Source organism: Antrostomus carolinensis, unplaced genomic scaffold, assembly GCF_000700745.2.
Source record: "Antrostomus carolinensis isolate BGI_N321 unplaced genomic scaffold, ASM70074v2 scaffold12000, whole genome shotgun sequence".
Taxonomy (NCBI): Eukaryota; Metazoa; Chordata; class Aves; order Caprimulgiformes; family Caprimulgidae; genus Antrostomus; species Antrostomus carolinensis.
Genome location: NW_010287762.1, coordinates 26,485 through 49,338, shown reverse-complemented (window position 1 = coordinate 49,338; position 22,854 = coordinate 26,485). Strand labels below are relative to the sequence as shown.

Below are 22,854 nucleotides of genomic sequence, written 5' to 3'. Positions count from 1 at the left end.
TCCACTAGAGAGAGTTTCAGCAGAAGAAAGGTCTCCTTTTGAATATCTGGATATTCTGTACTCAGCCTAAAGTTTTGGATTGTACAAGGCCTAAGCAAAAAATAATGGATTATCTTTGCTCTGCTCTCAAAGCATTTTCGGCATCTTCTCTGGGAGAGATCAGAACAGCCCCCAGGGAAGTCATTGTTGTCACTTCAAACGTGTCTGTCATCCAGGCAGCAGGCAGAGCACTGTGAGCTCAAAGCTGTGGTAACTTTAGTAAGTGTGACATTCACTGGACAGAATGTGAGGTCCTATTGCAATAACACACACATATTTTTTTTGTCCGTACTACCGGACAGAGGGACGTTGAGACCATATACTTCAGCAAATATGAGCCAGCACATTGAGAAGCTCTATAGATCTGCAGTGTCTTCATTCCTCTTCTTCTTGCTGGTGGGTGAGTACTAAACCACCTTCCTTAATTAGAAGAAATATAGCTTATTCCTAGAATTTGACTTGAGATGTTATGTTCTTTGTTTCAAAAAGCAGCTCTCCACTGAGGGCTTCCTCAGGATGCAGGAAAACTATATCCAGTGTTGTGCACTGCATTAAAACATACTTTTCTTTATAGATACCATCCTGTTTTGTTAATAGAAATCTTCAGAAAGTGTATGCTTGCCTATTTTTTCAAGAAGAAAGGCTGTGTACCATTGTTGCTAGAAGCTTCATTTCTATTTTGGTTCTCTGATACATTAGCAACCGGTTATTGTCACAGGGTAGTTATTCATATCCATTTGCTAAAGCCAACCTCAGCCCAGGGCAAAAGTCATATAAATTAAGATGAACAATGTGCAGCCATTGATCACTTAAACATAGAGGACTGGGAGCTGGATACAACTTGTATAGCACCCTCATGACACGAGCCGAGTGTGAAGTTGAGCTCTAAAGCCAACAAAACCATCTGAAAGACAATCATTCCAGCATGAAAGGATTTTTATGTGGATTGGAAATTGAGCCCTGTTTGCCCTCAACCTCTCCTCCATCTATTGAGTGTGAACAAAGGAGAGGAGGCTCAACTAGAAAGGGCAAATTTTGCACTGACCTCCACCCACCATTTTGGTTCCCTGATGTTGTTGGCAGCTGGCAGAAGAAGCTTGCAGGGCTGCTTGAGTTTATTCCAGGCACAAAAGAGTAAGTTAGAGGTTCCAGGACTGGAAGACAACACAGATATATTTTATTTTTCCCTTTGTCCTCTCTGCTCCTCAAGACTGCCTTGTGTACTTCTCATTCACAGCCAATGATACGGCCTTACATGGGAAAGTATCAACCTGCAGATGACAAAAAGGGGAGGCTGATGGCTTAGTAGGTGCCCTGTTAGTACTGGCAAATGTGGAGCACATTGTCACATTACAGGGAGTCTCAGAGAGCTTTGCCTCTCATGGTTGAAAACTGGCCATGAACTACCGACTTCGTATGACAATGAACTATTAGATCATCTAATCATTTTTCCAGGTCAAGACAAGATCATCCATGCTGTATTTCTCTGTGCTCTGTCTAGCTCAAGTGCTTTCACTCAAAAGCCTTGTGTTCCTCTCCATTGGGACTGAGCCCTACAACCCGCATGACAGGGGACCTACACATCACTCTGCTAATGAAAGGATTGACTTAAAAAAAGCTTTGAAGCACAGTCAACAAGGTATTTGGCATGGTGTGCTCCCAGATGCCAATATGATAAGGGCATTGTGTATTTGAATACCAGTGACCTACTATGTTCCAGTTTTGCAACCTTACAAAAGAAAAAGAAAGAAAGAAAGAAAGAAAGAAAGAAAGAAAGAAAGAAAGAAAGAAAGAAAAATAGAGGCTGTGCTGTGACCTTCTTAGTGAAACCCCCAAACAGAGCTGAGGTGAAATGATACAGCCTACTCCTCTTGCCTTTTTATATTTCTAATTGGCTGTAAGTTACATTATATGTATTAAATCAATCTGTGGGATAACACAGATGTCAGGGCCGGTTATTTCATTATAGGAGGTGCAAATAAAACTCATTTTGAACAGAAGCGACATCAAAGAACATTGTTCCTGCTCACTTTTGTTCTCTGTGACACTAAATGTCTGTGTAAAAATGATACTTTTTACATCACTAAAAGGAATAAAATTATAATTGTGGTGCAGGGGGTGTGTATGGTAAGGCTGGAATAACTGTAGTCGAGAAGAAATTCTGTGGCCATTCCTTGAAAACAGGATAGCAATAGCACATACTGCTCTAGCTAAAGCAGCAGTATCCAGTGGAGATAATGGTTAATGAACAGAGATTAAATACTCATGACAAAACTGCTCAAATTAACTCTAACAAATAACCAACTATATCACATCAAGCTACCATCAGCCTTTCCAAGTATTTCCGCTATAATTCAAAGTCAAAGTACCTTATCAAGCTACTTCAACATCTATGACTTCTGCATTGATACACTCTTGTGGAAAGGGAAAATCTGGACCTCAGATGCCCCCTGAGGAGCTCCAGTGGGCTCATCAGTAAGATTATGTATGAACATGAGGATAATATTTCATCCAATATCTTTAATAAGGACTCGTTTTAGGGGACTGGATCCAGAACTACAGTAATATTTGGATCCCTAATTCTCAAGCATCCAATTCCCATGGATCAGTGTTCCAGTTACAGGGCCAAAATTTTGACTTTGAGGTAAAAGCATGGAGCACCAAACAGGTCTGAAGGTTTTTCACACGCTTTGTTGTTGCCTGGTTTTAGAGCCAGCTTATATTTTCTATATTTTTGCATCCATGAGTTATCTCTCATCTGATATTTAAACTCGAAGCTCTACGCCCTGTCCTTTTATAAGGCACCTAGAACAACAGGGCCCTGCTCTCTGACAGAAACTGTCAAGGCCACTCTCACACGAGTCATAAATAATAATAACAACTATGAATACAACTGTGATTTTGTGTACAAGCATGCCTAGAGGAGCCATTCAAGCAACTCTCAAACAGATCATCAAGGGGTTTGGCTTTCCATTGCCTTCAGATTTTTGTCCCTGAGCACAGAGTGGCTATTGTGGTTGTGAAGCTTTAGGAGATCCAGACAATAGCTTTTTCACACCCTTTGGATGGCACTGAAAGACTCAAGACAATGGAAAATCGAGACCTTCACTGTTGATGGTCCACAGTCCTTGAGAGGGCAGCAGCTAGTATGAAGGGAGGCTATTTCACTTGAAGAAAATAAAACAGCAGAAGAAACTTTTCAAAAAATTGGTCTGAACTCTTTCTCAGCGACAGCTGTTGATTTATTTTTGAGAGTTTGGCTTTGCCTCCTTTTGAGACGGGGACTATTCCTCTCATCTTCTGAGCCTAGACTCGTTTCCAGAAATGAGATCCACTCACGCTACTCTTAGCTCAAGGCTGTTTGATACTATGATTAGCAGCTGAGTGAGAGAAGGCAGGTTTAACTCTCTACCACAGGCATGTTGTCCATATTTTTCTAACAAAAAGTAGCTGGACAATGTGGTCCCTTCACAGAGAATAGATGTCACCCTTACTATCAATACCTGCAGAATGCTAATGTGCATAGCATTAAACTGCGGGTTTAGTCTCTGGCAGTCTCTCCAGAAGTCTAACAAAAAGTAGCTGGACAATGTGGTCCCAAATGTCACCCTCACTATCAATACCTGCAGAATGCTAATGTGCCATCCCCCAGGTCGCTGATAGCATCTACTGCGGGTTTAGTCTCTGGCAATGGAGATTCTTCCCACAATTTCAAGATTTCCTATCCTGAAACTGGAAGTGCATGCCACAACTTCTGAGGAGCTCACAATATGTTTTGGGATGCAGGCAGTTGCATTAGGATGCACACACATTCACTGTCCTTGTCAGGACAGAGCTGCCTGCGCGTGAGCATTTTTTGCTTTGCCTCAAAAGCAGATGAGGCAGGAAGACTATGCCCTGAGACTTTTTGGGGCGGGAAGAAAGAGTGGAAATGTGGCTGAATGAACTCTAAATTTCCCAAAGCCATTGGACAATGACATTAATCTTCCTCTAGTATAGCAGTAGAAAGGAACTGAGGATCAGAAAAAGACCTATCTGTACACATTAACATTTCAGGAATGGGGGAAAACGTCCCTATCATCATACTAGTGACTACCCTCGAGTCTTTATTCTTTGGCCTGGTCACAGCTCAGGAGCAGTCAGAAAGTTTGTCATCCTATCACCCTCAACTCATCTCTTCTTTCTCTTTCCTGGTACAGATGTTGGCGTTAATGGTGGAAGTGCAAGCAAGGAGAATGCAGCTGTTACTCATATAACAGCACAGCCTTCGTTGTTGACAACACCTGAGCCATGGCACCTTTTGGTGACTCAAACACCAGCCAAGGAGAAAGCCAAAGAGGGTGAAACTGTGGTCTTAAATTGTCACTTTAGCAGTCCACAACGTCCCTCCCTGACTGGCCTGATGGTAAAGTGGTACAAAGAAGATGAAAAGGGGCAGATGGACCTGCTAGAAAACAATGTGACCGTCTTGCCAAATAGTTCCAGGGTTTTCATGAGTGGAGACTTGTCCCAAGGGGATGCCTCCTTGGTGATCCTCAATGTGACAACCAGTGACCATGGTATTTATTTCTGTGCGGTTACGCTTCCGGATGGGATGGTGGTGACAGGAGAAGGCACAAAGCTCAGGATCAGGAGGGCTCTGGGTAATATTTGATGTTATTTGCTTCTTTTCTCCATCTTTCTCCTCCAAAGCTGGTCTACATGCTTGCAGAAAGAGGGAAGTTGGCCTATTTGGCCTCTAGCAGGTAGGACCTGCTGTCATGGAGTGTAATTGCTCTATCACATTTCTCATAGTTTTCATTAGGCCAGATAATTTTGATGGGCTTACCTCTATAAACAGCCACACAGGTATTATTATAAGAAGGGACATTAAAAACTAAAAAAAAAGAAGGAATAATTATATCACTAAACTCAAAGTCAGTGTCAAGAATGAAACAGTCAGACAAATTCTCTTGTGCTCACAGCTCTGTTTGGCAGGACCCCCATGAGTGACAGGTGTCAAGATACCATCTCGGGGAACAGCCCCAAACTCCTTTTTTTTGACATTATTTATCTCCAGCCCACTAACTTGCATATTCATTACTTAACTCTGGATGACACAAGTAATCCCACAACAAACATGATCATCACATTATATCATTTCTGCTTAACTTCATTCACATTAAAATCAAAGTAGCATTAAAAGTGCCATGCTGTATTTTCTTAAGCCTCACAAATAGACACGAGGCGTGTTAAGTAAGGAGATAACTTGCTTTGCCTTTATCAGCTGGAAATGTCAAAGCAGATTTCCTTTTTATGTAGGCTAAACACATTCCAGTCCTAACAAATCCACACATCAGAAGGTTTATTATCTTATTATCTAATTAACAAAAAATAGCACTTTCTGTGTCAAGAGTAAATTATGCAAGTGCCATTTCCCACTTATTCATTACCAAAGCTTCAGGCTCACTGAGATTCACCAAGCTTCTGCCCTTTTGAGCCTGAGTTCTTCTGTTACTAATTTTTATAAAACTACTCAGTTTAAACTGTGGCACTAACAAGGCAAGAAAACAGTGCCCCCTGCAAGGGGCTTGGTCGTGTGTCTGATGAGGTCTCCCGTTGGCTTGATCTCATAGTCTCAGTGGCACAGGTTGCTCTTGCAGCGTCTGCATCCTGGCCAATGTAATTGCCTTTCTGTGTTCCCAAGAAGATTAAATATATCATTTCTGTGCTATGCCTGAATTAAAGGGACAAGAGAATATGAGAAATACAATTCATAAAGAAATGTTACGTACCACAAATCCAGACTGCTCAAAAACTTAACTAAAATTAAAAAGAGAAATTAGCTGACTCTGTTAACTTGTCCATTACAGGAAGCACATGACATGTATTTTGGAGTAAAGTAAGTAATGGTTCTATAGCACCTTCATTGCCCTCACTTTCCTGATGATATTAGCAGTCCCAGAAGTGGATTTAAGCTACAGGATACCTCCCTGTAGCAGGAGGTTTACTGGTTTACTGGTGGCCTGCTGTATGTCCATCCGTTTGGCTCAGCAGCACAGAGGAGCAGCTACTCCTGTGAATGGGTGGCCCGATGCTTGTAAATGCGTGTGTGAATATGGCAGCAAAACTATCCAGATTTTCTGCTGAAGCTTAAATACAACCATACCATTCATATGTAATGAATGCCTGATGGTACTGTAATTGTAGATAAAACTGGAGGGCTTTTCAACCATTCTTTTATTACCCTTCCTGGGTGAGTTGTGGGAAAATGACTACCATGAGCGTGAGACTGTCATTTTAAATCCAATCAAATCAGTAGCACCTTTTGCCATCCCAATAGCACCCAGCTGTTAAGGGAGATTGCTAGGGAGATGGGGTTGGCCTATCCCTAAATCACAGAATCACAGAATGGTTTGGGTTGGAAAGGACCTTTAAAGGTCGTCTAGTCCAACCCCCCTGCAGTGAGCAGGGACATCTTCAACCAGATCAGGTTGCTCAGAGCCTCCTCCAGCCCGACCTTGAATGTTTCCAGGGATGGGACTTCTACCACCTCTCTGGGCAACCTGTTCCAGTGTTTCACCACCCTCAGCATAAAAAACTTCTTCCTTATATCTAGTTTAAATGTACCTTCTTTCAGTTTAAAACCATTACCCCTTGTCCTATGACTACAGGCCCTGCTAAAAAGTTTGTCCCCAGAAAATCCCCAGAAAGCATAGCAGCTTCCTACAAAGGAATGAAAAAAATCGATAGCTCTGTAGTGCAATACAGTCTCTCCCATGTAGAAGCCCATGATTTCATGTCAGACAAGACACCAGCATAATCAGTATCATAGTAAGTAGCTTCCTCTGCAGCCACTGCCAGAAGACATGCCAGCTGCATTGCATACACTTGCCTGGATGACATTTTATGTTACTCTCTCTACCTTCCCTTCTCCCCCAGGCCTGTTTGGTATAGAAGAATCCATTGGGACCATCATTGGGGTCGCGGCAGCTGGTATCGGAGGCGTAGTGGTTCTGATCATTGTTCTAACCCCACAGCTGAGGAGGTGTGTCCTCTGCATGAGACAAGGCTCTCACCAAGGTAAGGAATACAAACCAAAATCTGGAATCCCTTGCTAGAGAAATGAATCCAATCACCTATTTCCAAAGGTACCTTTTTTTCTTTTTAACTTAAGGAGGAATTAGCCATTTACTTAGCTCTGGTCAGACAAGGCTTCTGATTCAGGAAATAGGCAGTGCGGATGAAGCTCTGACAGGGCTGATCTATATTCTATCCCCTTTTTCAAGTAGTTCTTTGCTTGCGTTGGGTAGAGCTTCATGCATGGACCTAGTGAGTTACCTTTAAACAAAATAATAGGATCTTCTTTAATTGCCACTTGCAGCAAAGAGTTGTTCAGTGAGATGCTGCTTCTTTTAATGAAGTCCCAGGTCTCCTTTGGTTCTTTTAGTTTATGCCAGAGGATGGTTCTTCCTCCCACCAACTCCATGCTTACATCTATGTTCTTGTAATGCTCATGTACAGAAAACCTATGATGGCCTAAGTGTATGTTTGAGGTGTGGTTTGTAAAACCCAGTAATATCTTTTATTAGATCAGCTGATCAGGTTGGGAAACTAGACATTTTCATCGCACATGAGCCAAAGAAATGACCAGAGAAGAGGCTGATGTGCCCGAAAGCTCACCTGTTTTTTCCAGCTCTGTCAGCTGGTGTCATTAGAGCAGAGTGACACTGAAGGCTGGATTTTGAAACAAGTTTCGTTCCCATTTTGTGCAGCCCAACATGTGCTCTGCGTTTCCGACCGAGCTCAGCTGACTTTTTGCTTTCAGGGGGAGCCGTGTGATTCGCACCTCTTCTCCCAGCACTCAAAAACCTTCTCAGTCTGATGAAAAAAATCAGTCCCCTCCCTGAAGGGCTGAGGGAAGAGCTGCTCTCGCCATTCCCCGGAGCGCTGCCGCCACCTGATGGCCAGGCTGGCGGGGACAGGGACACGGCCAGGAGAGCTGCCTCTCTTACTGGGAAAGGTTTTCCAGCCCTTGCTGAGAACCGCACCCCTGGGCTGCGTGGGCAGCACCATCCCTTTGCAAATCTTCTGCGTGAACAGAGTTCACAACTGCTTTCCTTGCCAGAAAGCCCTGGAACAGTTTGTTGTGTTGTCCTAACTCTGTATCTCTCACTCACTCTCTCTCCTTTCCTTCTTGCTCAGCGTAGCTTGAGGTGCAGCGTGGCACGAGTCGCTGGAAGATGCAAAGCCTACAAGTGGAACAACTTCTGATGTTCTATAACCCAAAAATGGAGCTCTAGATGGAATAAAAGCTTTCACGTCAGTACACGTTGTCTTTGGCATTTTAATTTTTGTTAGTCTGACTCTTTTTCCTGCAGCTTTGACAGCCAGAGTGGCACATTCAGCATCCTTCTGCATCAAGGAGCAAAACAGCCTTTTGTAAATAAATTTGTATTATCACCTGCCAAAGCCACACTTATTTTGGCCACATATCTCTGCCCCTAGACTCTGATGAGGTACCTTGGGTCTTTCCCTGACATTACTTCGTATTTTAAAGGTGGAGCTCCAAGTTTGTCAGCTGTGCTTCAGAAGAGACAGAAGGAGCCTGACCTACACAGGCCCCTCAGCTCCCCAGCTGCTAACACCTACCCGAGGAGACTGAGTATTTTGCTTCTGGGGGTGCAACCATGGCTCCTGTCTGTCTGTGCCTCTTGTCCTGTTGGCTTCCCACAGCCTACAGGCTTGTGACTGAGACAAAGAAGGTTCACTTGAACATAGCTACCCCTGGCTGAAAGAGTGGGATTTTGATTTACTCTTGCCAGAAGGAAATTTAGTGTTTCAATATAAGCCTTGAATAACCATTAAAAAAAAAGGAGCTATGAAAGATTTACTTTGCATGACTAATGTTATCCACAGTCAGTTTCCTGACATGAAAATAACTGATTCTCAGGTGGTCAGTGAGAACATGCCAGTACCTGTACAGGACAGCAGCATATCAGCTCGGAAGTGTGTGGCAGGTGAGAAATATGTTCTTTTGCAAAGTATGGGTGTACCTACTAGTAAAAGTCAGTAAAAGTCATTGCTGGCCTTGTAACGGCAATAGCCTGGTGTAACTCTGCTTACCTTTGAAGATACCTCAGAAATATCCCTGGTGCTGTGAGGCAGGAATCACAGAATGGTGGGGGTTGGAAGGGACCTCAGGAGATCTAGTCCAACCTCTCTGCCACAGCAGATTCCCTACAGCAGGTTGCACAGAAAAGCGTCCAGGTGGGTTTGAACATTTCCAGAGAAGGAGACTCCACAGCCTCTCTGGGCAGCCTCACAGTAAAGAAATTTCTCCTTACGTTTGTCTGGAACTTCTGGTGTCCAGTGTTTGCCCATTGCCCCTTATCCTGTCACCGGGCACCACCAGAAAGAGCCCGGCCCCATCCATTTGGCCCCCACATTTCAGGTATTTATAGACATTGAACATGAGGGATAAGACAACTGGCTATATAAGCTAGGAAACACACACACCACTTCCTCACGAGAAAGGATGGAGCCCTCCCCTGGGCCAGACTCTGATTTTCTTTTTGGTAGGAAGTAGAACTCCTCCAAGTGCAAATAAGGAATAAGAAGACATCCTCCCTTTCTGATGTCTCCAATCCTCCTGCAGGTCCAGAAAAATAAAGTGGATCACTGTACTTCCAGACTGGTACACCTTGTGTCTTCAAAAGCCAGTGTATCTTTTCACAGAGATGGATTTTTTTATTTTATTTTCTTTACATACCTCTCCAGTAGAAGTCCCTACATATTTTCCAGATCATGTGCAAATGTGTGGGAGCTGAAAGTCAGGCAATGTGAAAGGACAAAAAAGCCATTTGGTGAGTAATGTGTTCTCATTGCACTTGCAGGCTGAACCCTCAGTTTCTACAGAGGCAGCGATCAGAGCAGGATCTTGTCCTTACTTCAGCATATATTTTACCCTGTCTCCCCTCCCCATAAACCCTGTCATGTTAGAAATTCTCTCACACCATTATTAGCTTTGGTAAAATAGGTAACATTTTATTCCAGCACTTTCAGATTCAAAGGATTAGAAGAAAGGTCCCAAAAAGACTATTCAGCTCCCTCATAGCTGAAGTGGCAGGTGGGCTGAGTCTGTCCACATAAAAAATCTGGCCAGAGGATGAGGTGTGGGTTGTATGGGGCTGCTCCCCAACACTTGGCTGCTTCTTGGTCACACAGACACGCCATTTTTTCACACCTGTCTGTCAGGTTATCTGCAAAAGCAAACACGAGTAGAAGATAAGAGATTTTGTATCCAACGAAGGCGAGAAACACTTCTAAGAATGAACAATTCCCTAAAAAAGCAGTTCTTTGGGAGCAGAGGCTGTGGGAGCAGGAAGAGAGAAGGACCAACATGTTGTGTTGTGTGTGGATCTGACCATCCCCTGTCCTGTCTCTGTCAACAGGTCTGACCTTAACTGTGACCAGGAACATCAGTTAGCAGCTAACAAAACTGATCAAAATAATACCTATGGAACTATTTATAATGCAATTATATGACTACATGACAGGGTAAGGACCATAAGGTACATAAAAGCAACTAGCTCAGGTAGCCACCTTGCAAATGACTGATTTTGGGGTTAATGAAGCCCATCCCACCTATAGTTGTCTATACTACAGCCAGTGGGCTAATATTACTTAAAAGCACAGCACCTTGGTTAGTTGAGGCTGCTACTATAGATTATCTAACACCCACCAAACCCTGCAATAGGCAAAGTTTAAAGTGTAACTTTATGCCAGTGCGTGTGGGCTTTGCTTCAAAACCAACTGCAATGAGTATAGGAATCCTTCCAGATTTCACTGGACTTGCTGGATTAACCCCGTATCTAATAAATAAGAAGAGCCTGTATTTCTTAATCTTTTCTGAAAAGAATCACTTGCCTACCAGTAAAAACTGGTTCAAGGGTCCCACTGATGAGGGCTCTACCACTATGTCCATTTTTTTTAACTACTAGTCCTGCCTGATTTTCTCCTTGCCCTCTGCTCCTTGAGTTCTTCCCATGCTCAACCAACCACTGTCTGTCCAATGTGAGTACAAGAACACATTCCTGTTAGAGCAGAACGATTTTGACCAGCTCCCACAGCTTACAGCCTTTTCTATATTCCAGATATTTATTAAATGGAATTCACCTACATATGATGGAATATCTGAACTGAAAAATATGGTTTTGCCCATTTTTTTTTCATTCCACAAACAAAACTGTAACAGTAGCAAAAGATGGGGAGGAGGAGAAGTCCCAGGTGAAATGAGTTTCTATTAAGTTTCCCTGAAAAAAATCTGTGTTTATGATTCAGTGCCAGGCAACGGGCATTTATTTCCTCTTGCACAGAAAGGACAGCGCAAGCAGATCTGCTTCTGATGATTCTGGACATTATTACCCTGGGCCCTGCAAGCATGTGTAGAAATTTAATTCTTCATCCCTTTTGTTTGACTGGGATCAGACACTTTACCTTCACACCTTGGTAAAACCTGCTGTGCTGTAGCCTGGGGTAGGAAATTTGCCTTCAAAGTGCATTTTTATTGTTCCTCCCCATGGGGGATGTCAGGGGAAGTGAAGCCTGCTGAGGGCTTGCTGGAGAACAGTTGATGGATGCTTCTCAGGTCTTGTCTGGACATCAGTTAAGGAATTAATGGCATTTGTTTAACTAGTGCTTGTTAGCCAGGATGGAAGAGCTGCAGCCCAGTGCACTCTTATGAGACATACATTGCACATGTCTCATGGACTCAATGATACATTCCACGTCTGCAACTAGGATTGTTCCTTCACAGCAAAAAGAAGCAGTGGCTTTGGGGGTTGTTTTGGGGTTTTTTTTCATATCAAAATAGCAAGCAAAAAAATACCAGCCAACTACAGAGATATGGGTAAGTGAGGAGAACAGTCATTAATTAAAGCAATACATTCCTTAGCCAACACTGTGTTTAATAGGTTGTTCTGGCACTTGGAAAAGAGCAACTGCAGATGTGTTGTGCCACATCTTATATCTGCTGGCACATTTTCAGCTGCTGGAGATGCTGAGGATTGCACCAGTAGAATATGGTAGAAATAGTCTTTTAATGTTCAAACAAGTAGTTTTGATGGTATGGGGACAAGTTTTACTCTCACATGTTTCTTTTCAAACTTTCATAGAATCACAGAATCATAGAATGGTTTGGGTTGGAAGGGACCTTAAAGATCATCCAGTTCCAACCCCCCTGCCATCAGCAGGGACCCCTTCCACTAGACCAGGTTGCTCAAAGCCTCATCCAGCCTGGCCTTGAACACCTCCAGGGAGGGGGCATCCGCAACTTCCTTAGGCAACCTGTGCCAGTGTCTGACCATCCTCACAGGAAAGAATTTCTTCCTAATATCTAATCTAAATCTACCTTCTTCCAGTGTTCTACAATGGAATTTACTATCAGGGACTTCTTGGAAATTTAGAAATAGAAGTGATAAATTCTAAGACTCCAGTCATCTGGTATATGTCAAAACAAACTGGTGTGAGTCACTGATGGCTGTGACTGTGCAATACAAGACCTTCTTGACTGGGTACCAGCTGTAGAGCTGAGCACAGCCTACACTTGCTGTATGCCTGAGGTGCTTGAGGGCATTCAGTTCTGCAAGCTTCAAAATCCCCACTGGAGCCCTAGGGCTTTAGGCTGGACTCCCACACAGGCACCCTGTTTAACCTGTCTTACAGACATGCGTAACAGCACGGCTCTCCTCTAGCAGTACATAATGGCAAGTGAAACAGTGAACTGTCCTGCTGGAATGAGGGTCAAACTGCCATGGGAATATCACCTGTGCAGAAATGGTCACAGGCAGACCATTGTGCAGCTTTGAGAAGGTGTTGGTGAGGAGCAGGTGTGCTTAATGTGGGTGGACAGAGAGCTTCCAGAGAGACGTCTGCATCCTTACCAAACTGAGATAGCTTGTTAGCTCCATAGCCCCCACTCCCATTCTTTAGTCTGGGAAGGACCCAGGTTACCTGGGATGGGTGGTGCTGGGTCTCCAGCCTTCCTCCCAGCTCCAGCTGAGGACTCTTGGCAAGCCCAGTGATCCAGGCAAAGAGCTTGGAGGAGAACAGATATTGCCTAAAGCAGCTCTGAAACCAGCTCAACATATACAGACCAACCTCTGAGGCTCACAAAGTTATTTGGTGAGCCTAGTGCCTGCATAGGAGGGAGCGAAACAAACCTGACACAAGCGTTTCCTTACCGCACCGTACGGTGTTCTGCTCGCACGTCCACTGGTACCGCTGTATCTTGGGGTTGCAGCCTTCCTTCTCTGCCTTGTCGTAGCAGCAGTCATGCTTGTGGCAGCACCTGGGAGAGAATAAAAGGTAGAGTTTGGGCACCTTCCTGCATCCTGCATGTTTTGCTTAGGGGTGTTTGCACATGCTCCACTCACGCACCGCTCACGACAGCAATGTTTGCCCCAGCCTGTCAGTAAATCATCTGTTGATGAACCAAGTGTCCTGGCACTTCTGTGAAAGTTCACAAGGTTCAGGAGCTCATTAATGCCACGTTTGCTGCCATAATGACTGTGCTGCTTCCTCTGAGCTTCTGCCTTAAAAAAGCAGGTGTGGTCAGTACATGGCAATCTCTCTGAAGGGGAGCTGAAGCATTCCTATGAGGTGTGTGATCATGGCTCACCAGCTCAGGCTTAGACCTATCCCCGAATTTGGAGTTGGGATGTTTTTTGCTTTCCTCACCATCACCAAGCAGCTTCATCTCTTCAGTTCACCTGGACCTGCCATGTGCTCTTTGGCCCATTCAGTTTGTGAGGTTACAAACTCATCAGCCTCAGTGGTGGAATTCATATCAGTTAACCTCGGATCCCTAAATGTAAACATCTACATCTAAGGCATTGATCTGTACTCTTTTTATGCATGTCTGGGGCACGGTTCATATTATCATACTACAGAGATCTACCAGGTGAAAAACATTGCATTTGGAAGTGCAATTGCTTTTCATTGACCAGAGAGGGGGCTGAGGGTGACTAGCTCAGCTGACTACATCTGTCCCAGAGACTAGGCAGTGACATCATTCCCACTGTCAATTACTTCAGAATTTAGAGAAAACTTCACCCCATTTGATTTTTATTCTGAAGGATTCAAAATACACCAAGAAAAGATTCAGCACTTAGAGAGGTCCTCTGCTGAACGACAAAGGTTATTTCAGCAAAGATGTGAGGTCAGAGGGTGGATCCAGAGAGCAGTGATCTCCAGAAGCTGTCCCTGCAAAATCACTGGGACTCTACAGAGAAACTGCTAAAGTAACTGGGAAGCATCAAGGCAGGCTGATCTCAGGGATAAATGAAGAGCAGACAGTTTTAGCTTTCAGAGAACCTCTTGAGTCCTAGATGTGAATCTGTTCAAGAGGTTGATGAGCTGGTTAAAAGGGAACACGGCTGTGCTGGCTGCCCATGGATTACCAAATCCAGTTGAAGACCTTGATTGTTATCTTCAAGACTTGAGGTCAGTGTACCTGAAAAGCCAATAAAAGTCTGGGTTCCATCATTATGTGATTCTGGAAAAGAGGAACAACCCTTCAAGAAGGATAAAGGTCTCTTGTGCTGGAAGCAGGACTTATCCAGGGACCAGCTGGGAGCTGATAAGTCTGGACCTTATCCGAGAGCTCAGGAACATCATGAACTTCATCACCCTCTGCTGCAAATTGGTTTATGAGCCCACTAGCCCTCAGTGAGGTGATAAAGCCCAGGAAAAAAATACAGTTTTTGAAGTGCAAAGAAGAAGATCCACCACTGATGCAAATTCTAATAAAATCACTGGAACTAGATCAGGTGAATCATGTGAAAGAGACAACAGAATCAGATCAGTCAGATCAAATTCAGCCTTCATGTAACCCCTGGGACTACATACAAGCTGAATTTAGTCCAGTGTGCTTTCCCCACTGACTGAGCTCCCAATTTAGTAGTTAAAGTAGCAGTTTCATCCCACAGATGAGTCTGCAAACTAAATGCTGCTTTTTCCTTGGCTTGCAAAGATGAAACCTGTGTGATGATTACAACCATTGCACTGTGAAACCTAGAAATGTAAGTTAGCAGTAGCAGACTAGTGTTGCCCTCCATGCCAGCTTCTCAAAGGACTTCAGAATGGGACTAAGCTCTATGGGATGTATGTAGCTAGAAGTTTTCCCATGAGGAATTACAGCAATTGCATTGAGAAGAATTTATTCCGCCCATGGAACCAGTTCTGTTGAACATGATTGCAGTAACAGGCTGTGGGTCAGATCTTTGTTAGTACACCTCACTGCTGGGCTTGTCCTGAAGAGGTTAGAAGTGAAAGGCCAAAGGAAAGAAGAAGTTGCAGCCTTGTGGGAAGTGTAAAAGTCTCAGCTTTCTCCAACACAAGTCCCCATGTAATGTGCCATATGATATGACTGGGATGGACTATAGCACTGAGCTACAACTGGGACACATGTCACCTGGAGGAGTTGCTGTAGCCTGTCCCTGGCTGACATACCTGAAGCTGCAGCACAGCCTCATCCATCCTCAGGGAGGTAGGTGGCAGAGCTGTCCCATCATGAGTGTCTCATATATGGGACACAAAGCAGAAGAGGCCACCATGGACACCCAGGAATCAGGCTGAGCTGAGGCAGAGTGCCAGCAGAAGAAATCGTAGAGTTTGGAGGTCTGAAGAGTGAATCAATAGTCAAATCAGTAAAGCTGGTGTCAGTGATGGAGGACTGTGGGGAGGTGGAACAATGCAAAGGTGGACAGGCAAAGGGAGGAGTTAGGAACCTGTGGGCCAAGGGGATGAAATGGAGAGCCAGGGGGAACAAATAGAAAAAGAGGAACGAGAAAAGTGAGAAAAGACCATGGAGGGGGAAAAAGATGGTCTGTGAATCACTCAAGGACAACCAAAAGCACCTCAGATATGAATGCTAGCTAGCTGTGAGAACTCACTACTCCTTAGCTGGCTTGGTGAAATCAGGAAGATTGCATAAGTTCTGTGGGATCATAGGATTTGGGGTGCAATTTGGCTTCCACTTACTCCATCTCCTCTTGATGATACCCATAACTGCAGAGAGGTGACATGTAGCTTACACCAAGACAAAGAGAGAAGACTTTGGCTCATACTTTACAAACATCTCTTTCAGATGCTCTGGAAGACCTGCCAGGGAATGCAGAGTGAGGAAACCTATTGTTGTCCTTCACCACCTTTGATAGTCCCATCCTGTCTGGAAATGCCCTTTCCTGCACCTGGATCAGAGTGCAGTGTTGAGGTTTTAAAAACCTCCTAATGCTTGGTTAGACCAAAGCAAACAGAGTCAGACAACTCTATGGCAAAACACTGGTCAGCAGGTATGAAAAACAAATACAACAGTGTCATCTAGTTAACAAGCAACTTATTCATCACGTCTTGGCTACAAGACATCTCTAATGGCTACAGATCCCACAGGGATCAGCTGGTCAGACTCCTGCCATTGAGCAAATACCATCAAGATAAGAATTTGTCATGGTTGGTTTGTCACATTATCAGCACCTGCACTGCTGCACATTCTTTTGTTTTGCTTTAACTCAGTAGGTGAGGGGAAATCTTACTCTTCCCTGTGAGTTTTCCAGGACTTAGAAGAGCCATATTTGCCACCCTGCCTTTGACAATATTTGGTGTGTTTTCAGGGAGATGCTGAGCACCTTCAGGTCCTGCTTCACAAAAGGGGTGCTGCAGCAATCCAGGGGAACAGAAAGGGGAAGGAGAAACAGATCTATTGACTTTATGCAGAAGAGATGCCATTATGTCTTGAAGTGATGGGATTGTGAGAGTGGAACAAGAGAGAAAAGGTAATTACTGACACCTCCACATCAAAGTCAGTGTGTGGAATAAACCTTATAAAAGGATTACCCACTCGATGGCTTTTTTTTCTTTTCCCATAAAAGCAAGATGCTTAGAAGCACTCTAGCCCTGTCTAGACAGATTGACTGAATTACTCACAAGAAAATTACTCCTTTTGTAAAGGTCTCAGTAACAAACCTAGAAGTGTCAAGGGAGTGAGTAATTTCAACCAACGTTTGTCACTCAGGCTGGTAGCTTTGCCATTCCACTTCTTTCTTTTTTAGAATGGCAAATATGGAAAATAATGTGGTCACTTTGATGGGCATGGGGTACTCAGCCACACTGATTTTTACTGCAGCTTTCAGTAATAGATATCAGAAGATTCCTCTAGCAAACACAAAATGGAAATTTTTAGTGCTAAATCTGGTGGGACATTGCCAATTCTTCCTAGCTAAGAACCTAACTTAAAACCTTTCCTCCTTTTTTTTGCCCTTTTTTTTTTTTTTTTTCAGCCAAGCATTGTAGCTAAGGAATAACAATGAATGCACTTAAAGGATCAAGCTTCCTTTTTACAAACTATCTAGTATTTTGTGGCATTTCCACTTGCAGAGCCTAATTTTCTGCCATTAGCATAAAATCTACATCCCACAGAAATTAAACAATGGCAGAAACACCGGCTGATGAACACGTGGCCATATTTTACTCTCTTTGTTTTTCAGGCATGCTGACCACTCACATCTCCTTGGAGTCACCTAAAATTGGGAAGGTCACACAAACTTGGGGGTTGTCACCCAGTGTCTATGGAAAACAGCTTTTAGGTGACTCCACTCAGCCCTTCAGTAAAAGAAGTACTCCAAATTAGTGAAGTCATGTTTTACTGTAAAGGCTTGATTATGAGAGTTGGTAAAAGGCTGACAGAAATAATAAACACACTTACAGACACTGCTGTAGGTGGTGATACACAGGGCAAGAGATATTGAAAATTACAAGAAATCTCTACAGCTGAAAGCTACGACACTTTGTAGGCAGTTACTCATTATTTGTAAACCCCACACTGACTGTTTCATAGGTGAAATTTTTCACAGGTACAAACCAGGGATGTGAAGAGAGGGCTTTGGGAGTGAAACTTCTCCCTGCATTAATGAAGGCATCTCCACTAGTTTTAGGGGACTTTGGTTCTTTTATGTCCAGAGAGGAGCTGGCCTTTAACCTTGGCATCTTTTCTTCCTTTTTTTCCTTTTTCTGTCCTGCCAATTCAGCAAAGTTTGGTTCTGCTGCAATGCAAAATGTCTCCACAAGCTGGATATTCTGGAAAGCTCAGTTTCCCTCCCAGTGAGCTGCACACTGCCTTCACCCCTGCTAAAAGCAGCTCTTGCTTTTTGGTAACACCTGCCCTGTTGGCTGTAGATAAACAAGGTAGGCTTGGGTGCACTGTCTTTGGGGTTTAAAATCAGACTAGACTGCAAATAACTGGCTCAGAGCACACAAGAGTCCACCATCCTCAAGATTTACATGTATGCTAATTGCAAAGTACAAGAAAGCAACTTTTGATTGCAACACCTCATAGACTCGTTTCTTTTAGCATCGGGAATAACAAGCACAGCATCTTCCCCACAAACAAAGAGGGGCAATAACAGGCATGCTCAACCCTGTTGTTGTTCTTCCTTGATTCAGTGTGAACTAACAGGCAATGAAGGCAACAGGTTTGATTACTCCTTGCAATGATCTGCATTTCTTCCAGAACACAAATTGTGATATTCTCATCACTACCATTTTCAGGACCTGGGTGAAATAAGTCTCCAAATACCTTGGTCACTCTCCTTTTTTTGAGGCAGGGCTTGCTCTCTATGAATAAACATGCAGCTGTTTCAGGAAATCATACCCTGGTTCCTCCTTTGCCCTCCACCCCACAGAGTACCAGGTTGCAAGAGCTCTGCTCTCATCCAGAAGGTGGTTAAACCTTCATTCAAACCCCAGTTGTGAGTGGGTCCTCACTCACAATTGCCCGGGGCTGTTGTATACTAACTTCCCTCTCCACAAGGCAGCAACGAGTCTGTGGAACCACAGTACTACAACAGGGAAGAGTGGGGAGATCTGCACTGCTTCTGGACACATAGTTGAGGTTCTTCTTACCAGTCTGTTTTATCTTTAGGCCAGCCTTGTCCTCCCAGTCCACAGTAGCATCCGTAGCCAATATATGCCAAGGGAGACCGTCCCGTGCCACACGATACAGCTCCTGCCAACTCGATGATTCCTCGGGTGTGCAGTGAATGGGATTTTCCCTGAGCACCTTTCCAAAATGCAAAGACAGGACACGGCTTCACGCAAGGACTAAACATACCTGACACTGATTTTCTTAAAATCCTTAAAGGGAGAAATTTTTTTTGGTCTTGGCTGGTTATTTGGCTGCAGCCTTGACAATCTAATTAACCATGACATTCACCCTGAAAAGGGGACTCTGCAGGGGCTTTACCTGAGGGTTGGCTACCCAGGAGGTGGATGCAGAAATACCCAAGCAGGCTATTTCTGCAGAGGGAACTCAGTTCAAGCAAGACTTCCTAACTCTGGTGTGCTAGTGTGTGACTGCAGCAGTGTTGTATCTGGGATAGGTGTGCCCAGCTTTGCACATCAGGGAGACCGAGCTGTTGAGCTTTGCAGAGCCCATGGCAGCACCATGCAGAGCCAGCTGGGCTTCACTGCTCCCCAGAGCTCCCAAACTTGGGAAAGCTTGCTTGGGACTACGCTGTGGTCCCAAGTGGGACAGGAAGCAACAGAGGGCAAGCACACAACCAGACCTAACCTGGGCTCTAAGGAAAAACATGAGGTTTCTATGTTGCCCAAGATGTCATATTATCCAAGTTTCATCTCCTATTCAGGGTATTTTAACCTATTCTCTGGATGGCAAGGAGCTGACAGTACTATTAATTTGCATTCAGGGAAAGCTACAACCCCCCAAGCCCTTAAGGTATACTTTGTCAAGGACAGAGTGCCTACATTAGCCAAGGTGTACACATATTGCCTTTCTTTTGAGCGTTTGGAAGCGCTGGCAACTTTTAAATCCAGTCCCGTTATTATGTGCCATTTAAGTCATAACATCAGGTTGTCTGCATTAATTTGGAAATATAAAAAAGGAGCACTGTGTCAGCTGAAGTGTGTGGATGGCCACTCAAACCAGTCTGGAGTTTTTTTGGTTACAAGTCTTTCAAAGTGTTGTGATTTCACATGTTAATTTGCAACTTTTTTAGAAAACCACAGACTCTACCTTGCAGTAACTGTTACGGAAACCAAGAGTACCCTGCCCCCTAATACTCAAACCACTGTGATGCTTAGCTGCAAACGCTGATGCTTATCATGCTAACGAGAGCGACAGACAGGAGTATTTATTGCCTGGGTTTACTGTGAAGGACCAAGCGTGCTTTGCACTGCTCTGTCGTGCAGAGCGAAGCTGCTCACTATCAGCATCAAACCCCCCAGACCAACTAACTAGCCCATCTGCTTGTCCCATCCATGCACAACTGCTCCAAAAAGAAAAGCTTGCCTGAACGGGGGGGGACTTGGCGGCACGCTTGGATGGAGAGGGAGGCGGCACGTGGAAGCTGGGAACCCACCACAGAAGTTGCTTTGCCACCTGCCGCTGGCTATTTCAGCACACCTAACCTCTTCAAAGGGCTGTGAGAACACAGACTAATTAATCCCCTAAACCTCCTGGGGACTCAATACTATTATTAAAACTCAATTCTATTATTAAAACTCTATTATTAAAACAGTTGCTTTCCTTTTAAAACCTCACCTCTAATCCCCTTGCTTGGGCTTCTCCCTGCATCTCCTCGGCTGGCTCGTCCTCCCAGCCTGATCCAAACCCCTAGCAAGGAGAAGGAGGATCTTTCCCCATGAAGGACAAGGCTGGGCTTTGCTCCCTCTCTGCAGCCCGATCCCCAGCAAGAACGAGCACTGCCCACCACCATTTTCGCCTTGGTGATCGGCATCTCGGGCTGTCCCACCGCGGGTTTTCGCACAGCCTGCTCACGCTTCCCAGGGCATTCCTCAGGGATTAAATGCACATTCCTGGAAAAGTAACTGTGCTGTTCACCTAAACACTACTTGAGTGTTCAGGTTTCGTGCTAAAAACACATTAGACTGTGTTATTTGAAACTAAAGAGACGACCTATTTCCCTTGTGCAAACAGCGGGGGCTCCGGAGTTGGAAGTGGATTCAGCTCTTGGGCACCCCAGGGGAAATCACAAGCAGTGAGCTGTTCTGGATTTGGGGTTCAAAAATCACATTTCTTTCAACCTGTTGCAGTTTGCAGACCCTGAAAATGTTCCAATGGAGACAAAAACTTCTTTGTAGGCATTCAGAACTCCTCATGAGCAGCTTGTATTTTTTTTAGCTGTCTTTTGCTGACCTCTTAAGACAGGTCCACTGGACTTGGTCTGTTGGCTGCTGGCTGAAAACAGCTGAGGCTGGTGTAAGGTAACTGCACCTCACTCAGAAGAAGAAAGGTCATTCTTCTTTTGAGGATATCTCTGAGGATCAAGAAAGTGTAATTACAGTGCAGAGCTGCTCATGAAAGTGGAGAGAATGACCCAAAGGGAATTGAGTCCAAAAGACGGTGCTTAGGGCTGCATGCTCAGCAAGAGCTTGAAATAACGTGGCATCCAGGCAGCCTCTGATGTTCCTGTTTCATTCTTTGAAAACTGGTTGGGTTTTGAGCTGATGGTGGGTCACTGCAGCTGAGAGGTCAGTCCCAGCAAGTACCTTTCAATATTCAGGTGCAAAGCTAGTAACTTGACCATAAACCAAAGTTGCTTTTTTCTATGCTGGGCAGCCAAGCCAACCCAGGTGGGAAAGCCTTGAAAGAGTCTGAGTCTCCACAGCAGCCTGTGTTTAGCCACATCTATTAGCAGCATGTCCAATCATTAGTTATACTATGAATGGGGCGCCTTAGCAGAGAACATACCTGCAGGGAGGTGAGTGGAGCTGGATCTGACAACTTACACTTCCTATTTCCTGCTTAAACAAGCAGCCTTTGCTGTAGATTAAGGCAATCTATTGGTTTTTATTTTAAAACTGCAGTGCAGATATGATCTCAGACCTGCCAATTTAGTGCCGCGTTGCCTCTGTGTGTAGGGGCTTAACATTAGCAGACATTTATGGCTTTTTTTAAACAAGCTTTTTAAACATTATTTTAAATTCAGATGAATTGAAAACTGTTTACTTTGTGGTCACTGGTAGAAAAAGCGGGTATTTCTATGAAGGAACACAGATGCCAACAACTTTGTAGCAGAAAACTAACCAAAAAGAAAAAGGTTTCTACATGGCTTTTCTACAAAAAGCCATGTTTCTACAGCCCCAGCGATGTAGCCACCTGGGAAGTGAAGCAGACAGGCAGCTCACCCACTTGTACAGTCCCTGGCTATATAGTGGAAAAGAGTCGAGTGACACTTTTTTTTCCCCACTTGGCCAAACCCCACGGAGGAGCCTGACATGAAGCAGGCAAAGCTGACGGCAAGGGGAGAGGCTGTCCCAGGACAGGAGGAGACATGGGAAAAGAGGGACTGAGCTCCACATTAGGGAGGTGGTACTCACCTGCCTGGAGCAGCATCAGTACCAGCAGCAGGTGGGAGCCCATCGGCAGATCGCTCCCGTTCTCCTGTACGCCGGGGTTCAGTCGCCGGGATGGCCAGCAGCACCTCGCTGTCCTGCCAAGTGAGCTGGGCTGTGGATGTGCTCGACAATCCTGCCGGGCTGCTGCTCCAGGGTTTATATACACATGGCTCTGCGCCCGTATGAAGTGAAACACCCTCTTCTGTGATGTCCCTGAGCCCCAGTCCAGGTCCAGTCCATCCCCGCAATGGGCTCCTTGCTGGCTGGGGCGAGGGCGAGGGCTGGCTCTGTTTGCCCAGCATCGCCTTTGGGAGGGAGGGGCTGCTGGCAGGGCATAAGGCTGGCGGGCCTGGGACACCCCAGACACTCAGGCACTAAGCCAGGCTCCTTCTTTAAGCTGTT

The 22,854-nt window shown here is 44.7% G+C and overlaps 1 protein-coding gene across 1 annotated transcript; it reads right to left on the bottom strand.

The window, feature by feature from the left end:
* Nucleotides 1–10,042: 10,042 nt before the first annotated feature.
* On the bottom strand, nucleotides 10,043–22,477 carry LOC104521959 (phospholipase A2). The gene is made up of 4 exons (XM_010164112.1): nucleotides 22,435–22,477; nucleotides 18,979–19,144; nucleotides 13,263–13,369; nucleotides 10,043–10,280 (listed from the first exon to the last, which is right to left on the bottom strand). Exons 1-4 carry the CDS (start codon nucleotides 22,475–22,477, stop codon nucleotides 10,117–10,119), a joined length of 480 nt encoding a protein of 159 aa, XP_010162414.1. The 3' UTR covers nucleotides 10,043–10,116.
* Between the last annotated feature and the right edge of the window lie 377 nt (nucleotides 22,478–22,854).